At 43.5% G+C, this 23,190-nt stretch overlaps 1 protein-coding gene across 6 annotated transcripts in view; it reads right to left on the bottom strand.

Annotated features, from left to right (window-relative positions):
• The window catches only part of PIP4K2A (phosphatidylinositol-5-phosphate 4-kinase type 2 alpha), a 190,582-nt gene that overhangs the window by 29,248 nt on the left and 138,144 nt on the right, over nt 1-23,190 (bottom strand). For all 6 annotated transcript variants that reach the window (XM_081163282.1, XM_081163281.1, XM_081163283.1 and 3 more), the window contains 2 exons: nt 9,708-9,805; nt 7,626-7,722 (listed from right to left, as the gene is read on the bottom strand). In XM_081163282.1, the coding sequence (XP_081019408.1) occupies nt 7,626-7,722; nt 9,708-9,772 (162 nt within the window). In that variant the 5' untranslated portion in view covers nt 9,773-9,805. The remainder of the gene's footprint in view (nt 1-7,625; nt 7,723-9,707; nt 9,806-23,190) is intronic.

A 23,190-nucleotide genomic window follows, 5' to 3' on the forward strand; every position in this document is an offset into this window, starting at 1 on the left:
TAATATTCTTGTATCTGGCTCTTCCTCTCTTAAGAGTCCAGGCCAAATTACGGTCTTAAAATCAACATAGCAGAAAGGTTAGTGCGGCAGGCGATGGCAAATGTTCTGTTCAATTCTATGTCCTTTGTGTTAAAGGCCCAAACACGGAGAGGAAAACAAAGAACTGGGGCACTGCCACAGAAAAGGCCCTGCTCCGGGCCACCATCTCATGGGCCATGTCTTACAGGGTGACCAGGAACAGGTTTTCCCATGCCAATTGCAAGGCCAGTAAAAATTGCAAGGTGCTCTTTTAGATACTGGATCCGAAGACACTTAGGGCTTTGCAAGCTAATACCAACACCTTGAATTGGGCTCAATATCACCTATCAGCAGTGTAGTGCTTTAAGGATTGATGACATAAAACCCCATTTCATCCCACATATAATGACAGTTTGGTTGGTTGTATGGCACTGTGGGTTGCCCCAAGCAAGATAAAGTGACTAACAAATTCAATATAACAACAATCACGATGATGCTGCTGCAAGATGTAGTAGAGTGACATAGTCCTCCAGGAAATTATCAGATCATGAATCACTGATGTCAGGTAATCCCAGACCAGGAACATCAATAGTTGGCAAACTAGGTAGAGGTGGGCATGAGAATGCAGTTACTGAGGCTACTTGGATTTCAGGCAACCATTTGAAATAGAGGAATGTCTCCTGTTCCTTCATGTGGAGTCCTACCCGGTCCAGAACATATTGTCTACTCAATTCGCACACTCAGGAACTACTTACCTGCAACACCCGCCTTATCAAGATTCGGATACAGCCCTCATCCATTCCATTGCACAATTTCCCATGATTCAGACTGAGTAAAGTGTGCGCTTGGAACCACCTGCATATGGGTAGCACTGCACTCTGAATTCCCGGATGACTCCTCAGCAGTGATTTAGAGACAAGGTGGAACCTAGCAGGGCCCTAAAGAACTGCCATGAGGCCATGCAGAAGCCCTGCAATGCTACTTCCTTACGAATAATCAATGGGAAAGCATTCTCTACATCTCTCTCCCAATACAGGTGATCAATCAGGACAACCAAGGCAGTTTCAGTGCCATACCCAGGCCTGAAGCCAGATTAAAATGGGTCTAGATTAGGGATGGTGAAACTGAGGCCCGGAGGCCACATACAGTCCTTCAACGGCCCTCCACATCCCTCAATGGCCCTAATCTGCACCCTAAGATTCTTGCCAGGCTGAAGTGAGCTTTTGAACTCTGATAATGCCTCATTTGTTCGGAGGATAGAGAGGTGTGTGAACCTGTGCAGAAACTAGCCTATTGTATAAAGGTAAAATTCAGATTTGCCACACAGCCTATTTTTGGCTCTGGCTGCTATTGGCATGCGGCTGGCTCTCAGGAGGTTATCCAGAAGGGAATGTGGAGCTCAACCTGGAAAATGTTCCCACCAACCTGTCTAGATAATTCAGCTAGCCAATCATCACCACCAGGGTAGGAGGGCAGTGAAACAACAGTAACAGAGGCAGAGAAGGCAAGCTGGGCACTGGGAGACAGGTGGGTTAAGATTTGGCATGAGGTATGCAAAAGAGAAAGAGATGCGGGTGGCGCTGTGGGTTAAACCACAGAGCCTAGGACTTGCCAATCAGAAAGTCGGCGGTTCGAATCCCCGCGGCGGGGTGAGCTCCTGTTGCTCGGTCCCTGCTCCTGCCAACCTAGCAGTTCAAAAGCACGTCAAAGTGCAAGTAGATAAATAGGTACCGCTCCAGCGGGAAGGTAAACGGCGTTTCCGTGCACTGCTCTGGTTCGCCAGAAGTGGCTTAGTCATACTGGCCACATGACCCAGAAGCTGTACGCCGGCTGCCTTGGCCAATAAAGCGAGATGAGCACCGCAACCCCAGAGTCGGCCACGACTGGACCTAATAGAAAAGTATGAAGAAAGCAACCACGTTTCTAGCAAAAAGCAACAAACTCAAGAAGCAGAATGGAAATATAGCTTGGGAGCTGAGCAAAAACTGAAGTTCTGAGATTAGCGATTTTCCTATAGTGTGGGGAGGAAGCGGTGGGGGGAGCAGGGAAAATCCTTTACTACGTAAGCCCCACAGCTGGTAGAAAGTCTTAGCGTTTCCCTGCACAAGCTGGTTACTCAGAGAGGCATTATAAGACGCCTTCCATCCTGTGACATGTGCTATCTTAACATTTCTCAATGAAAATTTCAAGCAGCAGGAGCAGCTGTGGGGACAGAGGAAAAGCCACCTCATTTCCCTTTGAAGTTTATCTGCACTATGGGAGTTTAGGGATTTGCAACGGACTCCAAGAGGGTAGGAAGGATTTAAAGGTCAATTTAATTAGCCCACTCTAATCTCCAATATTTTATACTCTCGTTGGCATATTAATATCATTAAATTATAATTGCTCTTTTCACAGGACTAAAGATTATTTATGCAATCGCGCAATATATTTAATCTACATACAGAGTATCTCAAAAGTGATCCTAAAAAAGGGAGTTAGACAAAAATGTAGTAGAGGAAATCTTTTTCTTCAGAGGTGAAGAAATGGATGATAAAACTGGGTTTTTATTTTTTTTTAAAAAAACCTCTTTTGAAAGGTTAGGGTTAAGTAGAAATGACAGATACTGAACATCATTCTGTCTTTAAATTACAAATAATTGCTGGTTTGACTTGTATCTGACAGGAGGTGAGATAATCTAGGATAAAATTCTTGGTAGATGCTCTGATCTTACATTGCCATCTTTACAATGGCCCTTTTAAATAACTTCACTGCACAAAAGTCCTCAAAAGGGCATCTTAAAACAAGTTTTCCATAATGCAAAGGGCTGCTACCTTTCTCTCTGAAAATATGATTATCAAGGAAAACTACGAGCACAAAACATGAATCATAGAACTGTGGGTTTATCATCAGAAGGGAGACCAGAGCTTGGTGTTCTCAGGAGCAGAGATGCTGGCGGGTACTATCCCAGTCTACACAATGGATGGAAGATGTCATGGATGGCAAGGCATCAATGGGAATTTTGTAATAAAATTGTTAAAAGCCCACATAGTGCCTTTTCTAATCAAAGACACTAAGAGCCCAATGAGCCCAATGCACAACATCTCAGGAAGTTTGGTACTAAAATGGGAGATCTCTACTCTCAAATAGAAAATCAACAACTCTGAAGAAATGGCCTTGCATACAGTGGTACCTCTGGTTATGAACTTAATTCGTTTCAGAGGTCCGTTCTTAACCAGAAACCGTTCTTAATCTGAGGTACCACTTTAGCTAATGGGGCCACTGCTGCTGCCAGCTCACGATTTCTGTTCACATCCTGAGGTAAAGTTCTTAACCCGAGGTACTACTTCTGGGTTAGCGGAGTCTATAACCCGAAGTGTTTGTAACCTGAGGTGTTTGTAATGCGAGGCACCACTGTATTTGGAATATGAAAAATGCTGGACATCATATGAGTACTGTATCTGATTTCACAAAGGTAGTATTAAGGTAGAGATCAGCAGTTTGTTCCATTTCTCTTACAAATATGTGGGGAGAAGGTGGCCATCTTAGATTTCTGCTCCCTGAACAAGTTCACTGAGAGTGCAAAACTATTTCAAGTATATAAGTGAACTCTTGATTTTAAGAGATAAAAATATGGTCCCTAGATGAAAATAATAGAACCGCCGTTCACCCTCTCATACCCTGAGAAACCTTTGCTGCTATCTTAATTGAGACAGGAAACTCACAATATGGTTTGTGAAGCAGCTGATTTTTTAAAAACAAACAGATGTTTTGCTATTTCTTTGTGAGCAAACTGATTAAACCCAGTAAGCCTTTTGCCTGATAAAGGTCAAAGTCATCTGCTAATGACTGTCCTACTTTTATGGCAGTGGTCTGACAGCTATTGATTAGGTCTCTCACTGGAGTGAAGAACATTAACAAGCACATTCTAAAAATCAAGACCATTTAGCCCTCTCCCGTTATATAAACTTTTCAATAAACAAACATTTTGCAGCACCTTCAAAAACTATTCAGGAAGCAATTCTAAGCATGCTGACTTGGAAGAAACACCACTGAGACCAGAACGTCTTGATTTCAAACGAGTGAGTGAGTTTGGGACATTTGTGAATTTGGGCTTAAACTATTTAGAGTAACTGGAGCCAGATGCCCCTGTTCTTATACAGAGATTAAGCACAACAATTCACACAATTTGAACTGCCGGTTAGGAAATAAGACACCAATTCATTTCTTTAAGTGCAGGAGGCGATTCCGAAACTTCAGTGCTTGCAAGCATTCTATAAAATGGATTTCAGATCTGAGTGCAATAGACTTACACGCAGTCCTAATTCTGAAAAGTTCATGTTACAAACACATTATGTCTAGCCTCTGGAACAATTTATCAAGGACATCTACTGCAGATTCCAAGCAAAGACATTTGGCGAGAACAGTTGTTTTAATTACACCGACATGCCCTATTAAACAAACCAGGAAGTGTGCCATTTTACCCATGTTCATCTTGCACACTGCTCAGCGATAACAGCGATAATAGCAGAGAATGAATTCTGGTTGGCATTTGCAAGCCATATTTTTCAAGTAATTGAAATTAGAGTTACTGTACTATAAATAATGGGTCTAGAGAGAATCCATTTGCCACCAAAGCTCGGTTGTATGACCATCAGCCTTACATGTAGAAGGAGGTCACAGGTTAAGCTACACGCTACACTTGATCTTAGCTTAAAGGCCGAGAAGTGATATACAGGTTTAAACACTTATCTTTGTATGGGGCTGGAAATGTCCCTTGTGGCTAAAACACTGGAGAGTCACTGCTAGTCAACATGGACCACTAGTTTCAGCTAGTGGGTTGGGACCCACAAGTGGGTTACGGCCTGAATCTGAGGTGGGTTGCAATGCAACAGGAGCACTACACCATGCAAATATATGGTAAAAGATTGAGAAATGGGTCACCAATTGCATGTTTGGGTTAGAAGTGGGGCCCGAGTCTGAAAAGGTTGAAGGAAACACTAACCAAGATGGACCAATGGTCTGGCTTTCTATGGACCAGTCAGAGTGGCCAATGCTGGACAAATAGCCTGGCTCTGGTTAAAAGAAGCTGCCTATATCCTGGTTAGACAGACAATCTTACTTCCTATCTCTGTAAACCATCTCTGCTGCTTTAACAGAAGCCATCTGTGCACATCGTTGGGCTAGAAACAAATCCAGCTTCTCCCCCCCCCCCGCTCAAAATATTTTAATATGTAGAAAAAGTTAACATTCAGTGCTTCAAAAAGGAAGAATGGAGCAAGTTGACTTGCATGCGCCTTTGCAAGCACTCCCTTTTTCAATCTCCAATGCTACCATAGCCATACTATAGTGTGTGTCAGAATGGCAGTGGTTATCAGAGCACTTCAGCTGACAGTGAAACAAAAGGAAGTGGTAATTTCAGAAGCGGCAAGGGGGGGGGAGGTGCAAAGCAGAAGTTGCAAGCATGTGCTGTGTTTCCCTTCTGGCTGAATAACACATTTCTCAAGACGAAAAGGCTTCTATTTAAGTTACAGCTGTTAAAATTTTAGCTTGGTGTTTTCAGATGAAACGTTATTTCCCCTATTGAGGAGAATGCCTCTCTGAATGTTACTTGGAACCAGAAATTCCTAATACTGCAAACTTGCAACAAAGGAGGGGAACAGCCATTACTTATTAATACAGTGGTACCTCGGGTTACAAACACTTCAGGTTACAGACTCCGCTAACCTGGAAGTAGTACTTCGGGTTAAGAACTTTACCTCAGGATGAGAACAGAAATCGTGCAGTGGCGGAGCAGCGGCAGCGGGAGGCCTCATTAGCTAAAGTGGTACCTCAGGTTAAAAACAGTTTCAGGTTAAGAATGGACCTCTGGAACGAATTAAGTTCGTAACTAGAGGTACCACTGTGTAAGCAATGCCAATTGCATAGAACCAGGAGGGGCTAGTAATGAACTGGTTGGAAAAGGTGTAGGAACATCTTATTGCTTAGCTCTTAAGACAAAATGTACATTGATTATTTAGATTATTTAAAAACATGATTCCCATCCCCTTCGGTCTAAGTCACTTGCAAGTTGTCTCGGGGCAACTTTAGCTTGAAGGCCCTTTTTGCAATACTTTAAATTAAAACCCCAACCTCTCAGGCAATTGGAGAAACATCAAATATCAACCCCCTTCGTTATTTCAAGGATGACTCATCAGGATCACTGATGGCAGACGTGATGGTTAAGTTCCTTACCGTAATATCAGCAGTTGGTCAGTGTTAAAGGATTCAAGTAACCCCGTGATTCCCCCACTTATGCTCCCCAAAATCACCTGCTTGCCACCATGAGAAAAGACTCCTCAGCTACTGCCTTCTCTCATAATGTGTTGCTGAGTCTAGACACACTGCCTTTGGGAGTCATTCTACCAATACCTTGACAAGTTTTGCTGCTGATATATGATTTGGAACTCTCCCAGGCAAAAGCTCACAAAATGGCCACCCCTTCTCCACACATTTGCATCCTGCCTCTCAGCCACAAGGATTTCTCAATCTAACAGCATAAGACTTATCAGTAAAAAAACAACCACCCACAAGTAACCAACGGATATGATACAGCAGCATAAACAGCAATAAGGACCACACCCTCTTGAATGTTAAGGGGGAAAGTGTTTTCCACGGTCCTCTAAAAATAAAGAGGGAGCCTGGCAGATGTTCCGAGGGAGGGAGGTTCCAGGGGCAAGACGTCAGAAATGGCTCCTTCCTTCATCTTGTTGCTACCCCCTTCACCCCAGAAAGTGGGCACCCTGAGAGGGTTCTCTGAAGATGACCTTGGCAATCAAGCAGATCCATATAGGAGCTTATTGTAAGATTCTTCATCACACTTATTAAACATTAGTGTTTGGGGATTTTTTTAACTTAACCTTGTAGTTTAGCTAAATACATTTTTATTTTACTAGCTCTCGGTGTCTCTATCACTGCAGGTATTTGTTCACGGACCATATTAAATGACAGAGAGGAAACAAATGGAAGGAAAGTTAAACAAACTGAAAAGTGTAAAAATATGTCAGCAAGGCAGATCATTTCCACAATGAGGCAAGGAGCATTTGTTACCCACTTAGGATTTCAGAATACTTCTGAGGAAGCCCACGCTAAACAAGCTTGTGGAACGAAACAAAAAATTCTGATGATATGAACACAGTGTACCTACTTCTGACGATAAAACTGTGCCGTTAGGACTTTCCTTATATCTCTCTAATAAAGTTTTGCTAAGGTTACACACCAAGGCACAGAAACTATAGATATTGCTCTTCAGGTCTTCATCCTCATCCCTCCATCAGCTGTTGCCTAAGGTTATCCCTCCTGCCGTGGGGCAAAGTCAGGCCTGCTGATCACCACAGGCATAGAGGGAAGATGAGCAAGAGGTCTGATGGAGGAACAGCAGCTGCAACACAATTTAAATGTAGAAGTATCAAGTGTGGATCAGGCAGTCCCAACCACAGGCAATAATAGAGCACGTTCATGAAATAGGGGCACTTAATTACCACCAAATAACGATCCTAAATCAGGTCTTCGTCTAGACTTTCCCCCTCCTGCTTACAGCCTGTAAAGCTGGAAATCATCAATATTGTTTATCAAGGTAGAAAGCCTACCTGAAAATCCTGATCATCAATTGCAAATCTCTCTCGCAGATTACGAAAAACCATTGGACAATATTCTTTGAATTTGAAATGGCTTGGCATATTTTCTCTGAAACAGAAGATTTGAAGGGGGGAAAAATACTTTCTAAGAATTTATAAAGATAAATCTGCAGAAGTAAGCTTTCTCCCCTACAAGACCAAGTACCTTCCAAAACAGCAACAGTTACTATAATACAGAACACTGTAAATTTACATCAAAATGCATTAAACAGAACTGTAACAAACCTCTGAACTGAACATCATATTTTGCTCAGGAACTTAATGTGTTATATTTTGCCCAAGAATTCCCCTAGAAGGTCCAAACTAGCTGTGAGGCCTGTATCATGTGCAATTAAAAAAAAAAAAAAAACAACAACCCCTAGCACAGCAGTGCCCAACATTTGGTCCATCTAGCCTAATGTTGTCTACTTAGATTGAGGTAAGCAATTCAAAGTCTCTGGAAAAGGCCTTTTCCAGCTCAACTAATCCAGTGCCCTCCCAACTCCCATCAGCCCCAGCCAGCATGACGAATAATCAGGGATCATGGAAGTTGTATTCCAGAAACATCAGGAAGGCTGCCAAAAACTGAACTTGCAATGGCAGTGGGGGGTGGGAATTCATAGATCAGTGGCAGAACACATGCTCTGCATACCCCCCCCCAAAAAAAGTGGTGCCACATCCAATCACTGGTATCTCCTGGTGGAGCAAGGAAAAACTCCTTTAAAATCTGGAGATCTGCTGTCAGGCAGTGCAGAGCTAGAGAAGCTTAACAACATGGATAGCTCAGTTGGTTACTGCATGATGCTGATAATGCCAAGGTTGCAAGTTCGCTACCCGTAGTCTAAGTGATGAGGATGCTGTTTACTGCACTAACTCTTTTGGCAGCTTCTAGTACTGTCGGTTATAAGAGGGAAATGAGGAGGGTGCACCTAATGAACGCCTGCAAAATTAAAGTGCATTCTTCTGCTATTTGGGGGCACAAAAGGCCAGAGATATTTGCTGTTAGTCTCTCAAAAACACCCATTCCAGCCTCTTCAGGGAATCATGCAGGGCCAGCGGGTAAGCTCATATGGAAATCTAGAGTGTTATGATAGCTTTAAGCTCATCTAGCTAGACTTGCATGCCCCTTTAATGAAACCAAGGTCCTAAGGTGCCAGTGCTTACCAGTGCCTCACCATGGCTGGTGACAGGCAAACTGCTTGAAGATTAATCCAGGCAAGCCTGCATTAGTAGCTGTTGGCAGGCCCTGATATGCAGGAAGGGAAAGGATTTCCACTGACCGCATCAGCTTCCCCTGGTTAAGCAGGTTCTCAGCCTGGGGGCAGAACCTGGATCCATCGGTGAGCCTGCAACTTCAGACAGAGCACCAACCTCATTTGCAGGACTCAGATCTAGCAAAGAGACATTCATGCCTTCATGCCTGGTGAGACAAGTCTAGTGTACTGCACTGTAATGGCGGCTGCTCTTCACAGAAGGTGCAGTTCCTCATCTGATGGCATTTCATCAGAGACACATTATGCTACTGCTCCAGCTGCCCATTTACTTCCAGAAGAGACCTAATCTAGCCTTGCCTTATAAAACTCTAGAGGCAAATGGGCCTAAACCTCCTCTGCTCTTGAACGGCCTTCCTTTAAGCAGGATGTGAAGGAGCAAGAAAGGATCTTTTCCTCCCTCCTCTGTTCTGTTGTCCTGATGCACTGCAGAGCACGTCAGGACTGAAAGAGCAATATGTTCCTGCCTTCGCTGTTGCCAAGGAGGCTGCAGTTCCCATGGGCCATCGCTTCAGTCCCGTCACCCTCTGCAGCGCGTTAAGACAACTTCATCTGGAGGGTACCATGTTGGCCATCCCTGCATTAACAAATACCACTTTTTGACATGCAGATGTTCCAGTAAGTTTGTAGTCACAGTTCGACATAAGATACTTACAGAAAACTGTATGCCATATGACAAAAAATGCAGTAGGCCGTGCCTATACTGTCTAAGCTTATTACAAATGACTGAATCACATAATCCACATTATAAACCAAACTAAAAACAACTAACAGCTTCACTTACTTGTTGAAAAGGTGATTGTCCACTTTTATCTTGGAATATGCTTTGAAGTCATCTGGCATCAACATAACAGGGATCTGAACATGGCTCAGTTCATTGATCTATGTGAGGGGAGGAGAAAATTTGAATTAGCAGATTCGTTGAGGCAAACCAATAGTAGAGCAGGATATAACAAAATAGTTTCAGTGGTGCGACCAAGTCTATGAAGCTCCCTCCCAGCTGAGATTAGACAGGTAACCTCCTTGCTCAAGTGCAGGTGGGTGACTAAGGCTTGCAGCAGGCATTTTAAAGTAGTGTTACGTTAATTGTTTATTGTCTATGGATTGTTTTTATGCATGTAGCTTAGAATGCAAATAATTGAGCAGCATATTAATGCTTAAAATAAAATGGTAAACCAGTCGACATTCCTAACCCAGGAGATCCTTTATTCCCAAATCCATAGCAGTAGAACCAATTTTATAAGCAGGGCAATTTACAATTGTTGTGCTGAAAAACAGAATGAGGTACTGTTAACAACAGTTATTCCTGCAGCTCTGTAACTCCAAGATGCAATTTGGAGATCTAGCACTCCTCCCCTCAAGAAACTTAAAAATGATTTCCCTTTTCTGAATAAACTTTTTTCGTATCCCTTTATGTCTGTTCAGCATACCTCCAACTTTTCCTCCTTACTACTAAAGTGACATTTTACATCACATACACAACTGACATTTCCCCCCCAGCAGACTCACTCGAATGCCACAGAAGGTATGAATGCTACAAAAGCTTGCCTAACTGCATACAGATAGCTTGGAACTGAACACAATGGAGACAGGCACAGCGAGGCAAGCTTTGAGAAGCCTTTGTTCTCGGGCCTTGCTCAAAATCACATCTTCAATTAAAGAGATGGTCAACAGAAACTGAAGAAGACTCTATTGTTTCAAGGTTTTTGGTGCCTGGCTTTGAAGACTGGGAGGAACCAGACAAAGTTGAACCATTCTGTGCCATAGTGTAGAACGATGGTTTTGTCTTATCTGGTGAAGCACAATTTGCATGAAAAACAATGGTTACTGTGTACTATGTTGCCACAAATCAGAAAGAGTACTTTTATAAGGGATAGGACCCTCCTATATCCTAAGGAAATGGTCTTGAATATGATAATGGTAAATTTTGGTACGTTAGGGAAGAATGCTTTGTTCAGAGGCAAAGCAAATGCTTTGTGTGCTAAAAGCCCAGGATTTTTAATTAAAAGGATCTTAAGGTAGCAGGACTGAGAAATAGCTTTGCAAGTGGCCCAACTCTGCCTAAGACAACTTCATTTGTGCAAAAGCCCTGGCCAGACTAACCAATCTGGTAAACATTTTCAGGTCTCCATTGCCCACAAGAGCCACAGCGGCATCTGAGGGTAATACATCAGAAGCACCTTGATTAGTCAGGAAAGGGTGAATGTAGTCTGCATGTGTGATAAATTAAGAACTGTAACATACCATAATAACTATTAGTGTACAAAGTAAGTTCTGTGAACTGTATTCAAAAAAATTACAGTTCACATGCTTTGGGATCCCTTTTAGAATCCAAGCTATCTGAAGTGTGCCAAAATGCTAAATCTGTGTTCTTACTTCAATCTAAAATCTTTTGAGACATCCAGATGCAACCACTCTCTCCAGCTGTTTGAGGATCTAATTTGGGCATACTGTCTGGAAAGTTTTTCCATGTTTAGATAACATATGTCCAGATGTTAAGTAAACTCTTATTTTGTAAAATTCAGAACATAGCTTCTAGGATGGGAAGACTATGACATCTATTGTTGCCCTAAACTCTTTGTATTAAATGAATGCACACTGAGCAAGGGAAATCTTATTTCTACTTCAAAGTCGTAAGTCAGAGCAGGCCTAGCAGTTTCTGCAAGACAACTAACAGATCTATAATAGCTATAGTTAATCTGACTGTCCTTCATAGGGAAGTGTAACTCCTCATTTTTAAAACAAGCAAATCACAGTCTGGTTCCAAGAAGAGCGCATGCGCACGCACACACACACACACACAGCCTTTGTTTTTCAATACAAGGGGTTGGGAACATTTTCCAGCCCAAGGGTTGAATTCATGCACAAGCAACAGTTGGGTGTGTTTCACATGACAGTGGTGAGTGTCCCCCAGAGGCAATTAAGTTGGCAAGGCCAGAGGCAAAAGTGAGGACAGCAACAGATTCAACTCTAAACTTTGTACAGTAGGCTGCATTCAGTAGACATTACAAGCCAGAGGTTTCCACACACCTCTACCACCAGTCTCTCCCATCCACCATCTAATGGCTTGGCCACTGCTACATCCTGTGGTCAGCAATTCCATTTCCACATGGCTTAGGCCCAGGCTATCTGAAAGACCATAGTCTCCCTTACGAACTGCACAGGGTCTGAGATCTTTGGGTGAGGCCCTTCTCTCAGTCCCATCACTCTTCTAGGCACATTTGGTAGGGCCTTCTCAGTGGCTGCTTCCAGACTTTGGAATTCCGTTAATGGAGAGGCTAGTCTGGCTTCCTTTTTGTTGTCCTTTTGCCAGCAAGTGAAGATTTGTCATGCTCTGGCAGGCTTTGGGGAATTGACTGCTTTTAAGGAAAGGACTTTTAATAATGCTGTGCTGTTTTTTTTACTGCCTGCATTTCAACAGATTTGTTTTTACATCATTTTAATTCTATTGTAGTTTAATTACTTTTTAACTATTATCTTTTATACGCTCTTAGCTATCTGTGTTTCAACCCCATATACAATTGTGAATGTAGGGTATAACTCTAAAATACAGAATTTAAACTGACATAAGTGACAGTTCAGATGATGATTTGTGAAGAAGATCAAAACCTTGGAAATGAATTCTGCTGAGTTTCACTGGACAATTCAAACCACTGCGAAGTGTGAACGAGGAAGAGTGAAACACGATTGGGGCAAAAATCACAGCTGCTTCGTTTCTGCTGCTGTTGCCATGCGGCCAAAAGTTAAGTCATGGTTTGGCTTTAGTGTCCAGACCTGACCCCGTGGTATCTCACTCCAGACAAACGTTCATGTTAACCATGGTTATCATGGTTAATAGGGAAGCTTCCAAACGCCTCTTCCTGGAGGATAGGGAGAATGGAAGTGTACAAGTTCAAGGCTTGCTGTGGCTTACTCTTGCTTGTAAATGTCATTCTAAATTAGCAGTTAGCCTGTGGCTCTCTGAATGCCATTGGGACACCAGCTCCCATCATCCTTAACCAGCACAGTCAGTGGGCCAGGGTAATAGGAGTTATAGTCTAACACCATCTAGAGGACCACAGGTTAGCTATCTTTGGCTTTATATTAACCAAACTGTGTTAATATGGTTAGAGAGAGTTACAAGACTGGAAGCAATCCAGTGCAATCTCCATTCAGACCCCCCCCCCTTCAGAAATGTCTCTGTGGACTAGAATGCTGGGAGGGGGGAGGTGAAGAGGAGAAGAAAGGAAGCAGCCTCTGGTGATGGTGCTTAGGGAAAGAAATGGTTTATAGCTTCCCACAGTGGCAGTCAGCCTGCCTGGAACAAACTACCCACCTGGGTCCTGCCCTCACTGTTTGCAGGAGAAGAAAGCAGCACAGATCCCTGTTGTGTACACTGTGTTTCATAAGCTACCCTGAGGGTTTCTTTTTAAGTTGCAAGACAGGGTGAAAATAACCGAAATAGCCATTACAATGGTTTTGTACTAGACCTAGTTAGAAATTGTTGTCAAGCACACAGCGGTTGGCGTTGAACCACAGACTCCATTCCTTGCCGAGAACACAGAGAGAAGCTCTTATGACTATGGGACTTCCCCCCGTTCTATGGACAATAACCATAGTTTATAACAAGATATTGCTCAAGTAACCACTGCTGCCACCATTCCAGGGGATAGAAGGCTTTTCAAAAATTCCCTGTATGTATATTAGTATCCCACTTTTTAAGTCATTCCAATTCAGTAAACTAAGGCTTCGTCACTGACCAAATGTGCTTTTAACCAAGAGTTTCAACATGCAATACTTCTAAAGCATCTAGTAAACATTTCCTGCTTTGATGTTTATTAATCCTCCAGGGATCACATTAGCAGTTCCACTGGGGTTCTGCCATAGCATGCAAGAGCAAAAACACAAAAGTTGTTTATTTAAGTGCTCTTAGAAACTAAGAGGTTACATGGTGTCCCATCTCCTACCACGAATGTCAACATCCTTTTAAACCTTTCATTCTTTCTAGCTAGGAGACCAAGATGATTTTTCACTCACAAGTTGAAGAAAGTATACTATGAACAAGGAGTAGTAACTAAATGTATTCTTCACTAGAAGCTCAAGATAAGAAAAAAAGGCTGCAATCCATGTATTATGCTCAAGCCGCCACAAGAAGCAAATGGAACAGATGGTGTCTGTGCCATGGGGAATGTAACAGAGAGCAATCCAACATATACAGTGCAACTAATCTGAATTAAGTGCCTTGAGGATGTGGCAGCTGCAATATTATTGGCTTTTTTCTTCTTCTTTAACAGAAATGGGAAAAAGACATAAAGAGCAGCAGAAACAAAATCTGCAAAGAGAACATGCACAGAAATTAACAAAATTGCTTTTCTGGATTGATATTTGATCTTCTTGTCAGTTAAATAAACACAAAGCTGAGTCTGAAGTATGATGCAGTTAGGCCAAAGTAATGATGAATCCTGTTTGACCTACATGACATGTCTAATTTGAGTATCAGGTCACTCTGCACCACTGACAAGACAAGCCTTTGTCAAACAGCTGTTAAGATCAAAGAACTAGGCTATTACTACTCAGAGTTCATGGAACTGATCCAAATACCATCTGAAGTATACATAGCTAGAAAAAGCAACTTCTGAAGTTTGGACTACTCATATTTAAGAAGCTTATTTTACTTCCAATACATTTGTTTTATTCCTGCTTCACTGACCACAGGAAGGTCACTCCAAGTCCACAGTAGACATGGGATATGAATCCAGGTCTTCCAGATCAAAGAAATAACTCTATGCATTCCAGGTACCATACTTTTATGTAGAATAGTATTATGTAATCAATGGCCAAACAAATTGCTAATTACGAACAGCCACGGTTGCCAGTCTTGGCAAAAATGGGGGAGGGAATCAGGAAATCCCACTAAACCAGCAAAAAATGTGTCTAGAAGTTCAGCCTTAATATATATATATTCTTTCAAGACTTATCTATTGCTAGATCTCGCCTATAGTGCTCATACTTGCTAACAAAGGTCTACAATTTTTAGTTGGTCAGCTCAAAGATTGGAGTCAACAGCTCCAACTCTCTTCCAAACAAGCCTCCAACCCCCACAGCCTTTCCTGAGGATGGGGCCCTCAGGTGTGGCAGAGGATGTGCTGGAAAGTGAGTTGCCTTGCAGCGGTAATTGACTGGATAAGAGCCAATAAACTGAAACTCAATCCAGTTAAGACTGAGTCACTGTTAGTGGGTGGTTCCCTATACCAGATGGATGGGAGGTTGCCTGCTCTTGATGGGGTTACACTCCCTCTGAAGGGGCGGATACACAGCTTGGGGATGCTTCTCAATCAACTGATGTTACTTATGGTTCAGGTGGCCTCAGTAGCACTGAGTGCCTTCTACCAGCTTTGGCTGGTGGCCCAGCAGCACCCCAACTGGACAGGGGTTTCCTAACTTCTGCCACCTATGTTCTGGTAACCTCGAGGTTAGATCACTGCAACATGTTATACGTGAGGCTGCCTCTGAAGACTGTTCAGAAACTTCAGCTGGTGCTGATGACACTATACCAACTGTAGTCATCCACAGAACATTCAAAAATAGTTTAGAACAATTATATATCGTAGAGAGTACAGTGTTTTCATGCTCGCAATGCCCTTACATTAAACAGCATTACTGACTATGGAGCCATACTCCATTTCTCAGTTGTGAGCACAGATCAGTCCAGAAAGATTTCTTGCGGGTACACAGAGAAATCCCTGAAGACCTATATATAGCAGGAATGGCATCCGTGTGTGCACTGCTCCATTTGCTAGCACTGTGACAGTACTCCAGCCATCCAGTCACTCATAGTTGTTGAAGACAGCTGGTTAATAACTACACACACAACATCATTTTTTGTCAACGACACACCCTCCACTAAAGAGATTCAAAGTGAAGAATCCACACAGCAATTTGTGCTTCCAGTGCCTTGGTAGATGCCAGTTCTCATGACTTGTTTAACACATAAAAGTCTCTACAGAACAAATGTGTAGTTGTGTGCAACTAGGCTTTAACCCATGTAGCTGTAGCACTGCAAAACTTGTTGAAGAAGACTGCAAAGTAAATATGCCAACACCATGGCGACAAATTTTTCGCAATCAGCAGAACATACAACTCACAGTTCTTAGGGTTATATAAAAAGGATGGCAATCAATACACATCCTTTTGGCAAGAATCAGACAGACAATCAAATTCTCCAACACAAGCTAGAATAACGAGAAGAACACCAAAAGTGAAACATGTAGTATCCAACTGAGTGAGGAGAATGTTGTCATCTCCGTAACAGTGCACAAAGGAAACTGCTTAATTTTATCTTCCTCTTTAAGATAAGCATTGGAAAGTTTGCCATCTCTAGACCATTAAAATACAAACCGATACTTGCAGAACTCCACATTTAATTACCGTATTTTTCCCCTATAGGACGCACCAGCCCATAAGGCGCACCTGGTTTTTTTGGGGGGGGGAATAAAGGGGGGATTATTTCCCCCCCCCAGGCGCGGAGCTGGGGCGGGGGAAGCCCGAGCTTCCCCCGACCCCAGCCTCCAGAACAGGCAACTCTCTGCAAGCCGTGGGAGCCCGGCGCGGGCTCCCACGTCTTGCGGAGATCTGTGCGAAGCCTGGAGAGCGAGAGGGGTCGGTGCGCACTGACCCCTCTCGCTCTCCAGGCTTCAGCGAAAGCCTGCATTCGCCCCACAGGACGCACACACATTTCCCCTTCATTTTTGGAGGGGAAAAAGTGCGTCCTATGGGGCAAAAAATACGGTACATCACCTAACTTAACATTCAGATTGAAAAAGTGAAGGTGATTCTCAAAACTATGATTTCAGAAACTCAGTGTGGCAGAGTGGCTCAACAGTCTTTATATATTCTTGACCCCTGAAGTACACTTGAATTAAATGATAGCAATAGCAAATGCTGACAGCTGTGAACTAATGAGCCAAGCATGATCAAACCTCTCCAAGAACCTACACCTCAGAAAACAAGACAGATAGAATGGCATAATAGGGTTATCAGACAGGCATAAATTGAGTACAGGTAGTTTGCTGGCAATTATGTTGCTTGGAGAGGCCGATTCAAACATGGGTTAGGAGGCAGAACAATTACTAATACTGGAATTTGAACTGAAACCAAAGCTTTGCATACGCTTAGGATTTGTAGCAACAACTGCAACAAACATCCATGTGTTTAGGAAAACATATACAGAACATGCAGAATAAGTAAAGAAATCATACCAAACTTGGATCAATAAAAATAAGAGCTTCCCCCTCTCCCCTTACAAAATAGATGAAAGCACCAATAGCAGCATGCTTTCCTCTATAGCTCTCATCAAAAGACTCGGTGCTTCAGATCTTAAACTTGTTGCTGTATACTGGAGCACAAAGCATTGCCAAATGAAAATGAGTGAGTTTATATCCAGTAGATTTCTCAGTGCTGTTCAGCTCTAACCACTAGTAAAGACAACTTCAATCATCATGCATTTTCTATCACTTCCACATAAAAAGGTAAAGGTACCCCTGCCCGTACGGGCCAGTCTTGACAGACTAGGGTTGTGCGCCCATCTCACTTAAGAGGCCGGGGGCCAGCGCTGTCCGGAGACACTTCCGGGTCACGTGGCCAGCGTGACAAAGCTGCATCTGGTGAGCCAGCACAGCACACAGAAACGCCGTTTACCTTCCCGCCAGTAAGCGGTCCCTATTTATCTACTTGCACCCGGGGGTGCTTTCGAACTGCTAGGTTGGCAGGCGCTGGGACTGAGCAATGGGAGCGCACCCCGCCGCGGGGATTCGAACCACCGACCTTTCGATCGGCAAGCCCTAGGCGCTGAGGCTTTTACCCACAGCGCCACCCGCGTCCCATCATTTCCATATAGGTAAAAGGTAAAGGACGCCTGGACAGTTAAGTCCAGCCAAAGGCAACTATGGGGTGCGGCGCTCATCTTTCTTTTCAGGCTGAGGGAGCCAGCGTTCATCCACAGACAGCTTTTCCGCGTCATGTGGCCAGCATGGTCAAAACCCCTTCTGGCGCAACGGAACACCGTGACAGAAACCAGAGCACACGGAAACACCATTTACCTTCCCGCCCCAGCGGTACCTATTTATCTACTCACAATATTATTCTAGGTTGGCAGAAGCTGGGACAGAGCGACAGGAGCTCACCCCATCACACGGATTCGAACCACTGACCTTTGGATTGTCACACCAAAGAGGTTCAGTGGTTTAGACCACAGCACCACCTGCGTCCCCCCACCACTTCCACATAAGATAAAGCATGCATGCAAATTGGGAATTAATCCCAAGTTTAAAAATAAATCAATCATGAAGAGCATCAATTCATCTATTCATCTACCAAGTTCATGAATCTATTTAACATAGATTAAATGTTTAATGGACCAACTTTGATTTTCAGGTCTTTCTTTCAGCTGGAACTCACTGGAACTCAGTTCCGGTCCCTCTCAGGTGGGTGCAATTGGCATTATAAGAAAACAAGGGAGGCATTGATGGTGAGTTCCAGCACCTCTTTTTCTAGGAAAATAGTACTGGGTGTTTTCATATCAAACCAGCAAATGGAGACTTTTTCATATAAGAGATGAGCTTGCTACTGAATTTGTTTTTCCTGAGGAAAAGGGAGAACTCAAGTTTTCCTTTATAGATATCCATTTCAAGTGCTTCTCAGCACCTTATAGCAGGCTGCAGCTCTTCTGCTATCTCTCCCTGATCATTGGCCTTCCTGGCTGTGGATGACTGTGGAGCTGGGGTCCAACAACACCTGGAAGGCCACAGGTTTCTAATTCTTTCAAGATAAATTACTTGCCTCTGTGGACTAATACCTAGAAGCTCCTAAGTTCCTTCCGTTATGCCGAAATGCAAAGAGACCTGCCACATGCAACTGAGGGAAGGTGCTACTGTATTTAAAAAGTGAAAATACTCACCACTGAACAAACAGAGCAATAATAAGAGGAAGTAATGGTTAAGTGAAGTGACTTGCTTGAGTTGCTCTCACAACTTGGTATTACATTTTCCCTCTTGCAGAACCACTACCACCAGATTCATACTTTTCATATTAATGGGAGGTATTACCAAAAAGTACATTCTATAGCGCATTAGAGAACGCAGCCAAAAGACAGATTTCCTGGCTAACAACATACACCAACTATAGCTAATGATAGCTAAGGCATGTGTACATATGGCATTTTACATACTAATGCATCTACTTCAATCATGTGCTAGAAATCAGAAGCATTAGCTATTATGACAGCCATTTTTCATTTCAGATTCCTACTGCCTTACTACTTAGCCACTCTGGGAATATAAATTTAATGCCGAAGTTGTAGAATATAAGGGATGGAAAATAAGCTTGATTCTTCAACCTGTAAGATCCTATCTCCGTTAATAGTTTTGAAGTTAAGAACCTATTTTGTATGCAGTTTTTGCATATTTTGACCACTCTGATTTGGAATCCAAGTGATGTCATCTTATATTAGGGGGAAGAGATTGTCTTCTAGAAGGCACCTGTAATGCTAAACCAGACAATGGCAAAGAGAAGATTGTAGCTGCTTTGTTCCTCCTGTGTTGCCATTGCTGCACTGAAGTGAAATAAACTGGGGTTTCCTCAGGAACTCGCCCATTCATGCTAAGCCATGGTTTGGCTTAGCTTTACATATGAACCAGCTCATAGTCATGGGGGCTGATTGCTATAACACTAAACCAGCATACAAGGGGTCCCATGTCTTCAAGAGTGCAATTAACTTAAAGGCATATTGAGTACTTTCATCTTGTCTGCATTCAATCTGCTCAACTGAAAAGCATTTTGGGGAAGTGACTGCATATTATCTAGCAAGCCCATCAGTCCTAATAATTATGCTGCTGATGCTACTGTAAACAGTCTTGAGAAAGTTTGCCAAGAAAAAGCAGATGATTCAGTGATAGAATAGGGGTGGGGGGCAATGGAAGACTGCGTACCTCTAACCAGAAAGAAAATCATAAAGTGAAAAAAGTATTAACTGTAAAAAAATGAATTACTGTCAGAGCTGCTTCCAGATCCTAGCTCACAGAGGATCACGCTAGCCAGCGTTCACTTTATAAAAGTCTTTATTGAGTTACAGTTTCCATTCTCAAGCTGCCGCATGCAGCTCTACGTCTTATGAGTTAGACCGGCGAAGCTCCGTCTGAGTCTCCGCCCCCTGTACACCAGCTTAATACCCTAGCCTTACTCCACCTTTTCCGCCTGACCGTTCTTCTCTGGGTCCCTCTGCCCCCCGTGGTCTCTTCCTTCCTGGACTCTTCTGACGCTGACCCCCCGGACCCTTCTGTCTCCTTGCGTCGGGCTTTAGGACCTGGCTCCCTTTCCGGGCTGCTTACTGCGCCACCTTCCTGTGCATTTGAACTTGGCGCGCGCGCCCAACCTTCCACTTTCCGCTTGACCGTTTCTTCGCTCCCCGATGGAGGTGTGGCCACTCCTGACTCATGCCCTCCCCCCTGCTGCGAGCTGCCAGAGCTCGATACCTGGCGCCCTTCCTCTCCACTGCGCTCTGTTGGTGACGCTGGCCCCGATTTCCAACTGCTGCCCTCTGAGCCCCCTCTGGACCCTTCTTCCTGGGGTGTCTCCCTAGGCTCCCCCCTTGCTCTGGCCACTGGCGCTCCTTTCTGTGAATCTTCTGATTCACTGGAAAGACTCGGAGATCTCGGGTCGTCGTCATCACTCATCTTTTCTTCGGCCTCCTCCCCCTCGCTCTCTGTTTCCTCCCTTGCCCTCGCCTCTGCTCCTGAACCCCTGACAATTACGTTGGGGGGCTTGCCATATGCTTTAATACCAAGCTAACTTACTCCAGAGTGATGTGCTCTATGGCAACACAAAGACAACCTTTTTATATGTGCTTTGGCACCAGTTCCAGCATCACCACTCAACAATGGTGATACAAGATTCACAATACTAAAATCAGCATAGAAACACAACTTGCAGCTCAGCTTAAACAATAACAAATGCACAAATTAATGGTTGCATATGCACTTCATGGTACCTCGAAAACCAATGTCTTACAATGCATGGGCAAAATCTTTGCCCCTCTCAGCTTATGCTGGGAGGAAACAAAACATGATCCGTGGACTTAGCATTTACACCCCAAACAGAGATAGTGGATTGTTTTGCACCCAACAAACCCTGATCAGTAAGCCAAGAGCAAACACTGGCTAGAGTTCATGGTTTGTTGGGTACAAAACAATGCCCAATCCTCATTTCGGGTGGAAATGCTAAGCCAGGGATCATGCTTTGTTTCCTTCCCAATGTGAGTGGGGAGGAGGAAAAGAGCCCTTTTAGGCACATACATAGTAAACAGCTAACAAAAGGTTTACTGTGGTGTGTCAATGGTGCCACTGTCGTTGACAGTGACGGGATGGTCTTTGGATTTTCTTTGGCCATCACAAGGTGCATTACATGGTTATATTGGCAAATCTATAGCTTACGTCTCGATACAAGTCAAGTGTCAAAGTCTTACTTGTAATCAACAGATTTTAGGAGTATCCACACAGTATCAAGAGTGCCACCAAGAGAATGCTCAGATCAAGCCAGCCTGAGGCTAATTATACAGACTCTGCTTCTGAGATGGTTGTACTTGCAGTTCCAGAAAACGCCACAAAACCCTGAACAGGTTCAGAGAAGATACAGCAATTCCAAAAAGACAAAGGACTGCCTACTAGGGAAAATCGTGTTAACCGAACCTGGTGTTGCCCCAAAGGAAGCAGATGTGGATACTGTTTTACCCCACGAAAAGGGATGGGAATCTTGATACGATTAATGAAGTAGCAGTTGTCTAGCAAATGTACTATGTTGGTGACATGGAAAATATTACATTTCTATTTACAACTGAAGTTACAGGAACTAGCACACACATATATGCGCCCATTGATTTTTAATTCCAGTAGTGCGAACTATTCTATTCTAACCTTAATAGAAAATAAGGTTTGCATACATGAATTCAATCTCTAGATCATGGGATTTCAGCAGATGCAAATAAGATCTGCAACCAAATTCTGCACAGTCCATCACTGGCATTCAGAATTCCAGCCACTGCATTCCATCCTCTCCCACCCCCACTGGAGTTTGTCAACATTCTATGCTCACTAAGCAGGCTCAGTCCGCACTGGGCTGTTCTGGACATTCTCCTTAAGGCTTTTCTAAAGATGCACTTCTGCAAACTTTGAAGTTCCCGAGACTGCTAATACCTCCCTCTTGTTGCTTGGGCAGTGCCATTTTGACTGCATGAGCACTAGAACTCACAGTTTGAACAATGAAGTGGAAATTACATATTAGGTTTCCAGTATTTCAGAGTTTTACCAACTAAAAGCCTTCAGCAAGATTCTTCTTCCCTTTTGCCAATGCCTTCAACTATGTTAGGATTTACTGTCTAACCCTATGCCCAGCTGGGGTTTTGCAACTTAAGTAACTCTGCCTGCTTTGGTGTAATTAATACAGTGTTTCATTTCCTCACACTGACTTCCCCAAGAGAAGTACCATACAGTGGTACCTCAGGTTAAGTACTTAATTCGTTCTGGAGGTCCGTACTTAACCTGAAACTGTTCTTAACCTGAAGCACCACTTTAGCTAATGGGGCCTTCCTCTGCTGCCGCGCTGCCGGAGCACGATTTCTGTTCTTATCCTGAAGCAAAGTTCGTAACTTGAAGCACTATTTCTGGGTTAGCGGAGTGTGTAACTTGAAGCGTATGTAACCTGAAGCGTATGTAACCCGAGGTACCACTGTATTTTTCCATGTATAGGATGATGCTTTTTGCAAAAAAAAAAAAAAAGGCAAAAATTGGGTGTCGTGTTATACACGGATAGGGAATGCAGAGAAGGGATGTGCGATTAATAGCCTGCTGGCAATTGGTGGCTGTGGCAAGGCGGGCAGGTGATTGGCGGCTGTGGCAAGTGGGTGGGTGGGCTGCTGGTGGCGGTGAACTGGCAGACAATTGGCTGCAGCGGGGTGTGCGATCAGCAGTGGTGGGCAGGCGGGTGAGTGATTGGCGGAAGTGACCTCCCCACCCCACCCCAAAAAGCTAAACAACTTAATTTCTTAATTTTGGGTTAAAAAAGGGGGGTCATCTTATACACGGGGGTGTCTTATACATGGAAAAATATGGTATTCAAAGAAAAATCCTCACAAAACATCCTCCAACAGTAACAGGGTTACTAGACATCAGCTCAGTGTTTTTTCAAAGTCTGCTAATGCTGGGTTGGGGAGGGCAAAAAGTAAAGATACACATGGAAGG

The sequence above is a fragment of the Podarcis bocagei genome, assembly GCF_964188305.1.
Source record: "Podarcis bocagei genome assembly, chromosome: 12".
NCBI classification, from domain to species: Eukaryota; Metazoa; Chordata; class Lepidosauria; order Squamata; family Lacertidae; genus Podarcis; species Podarcis bocagei.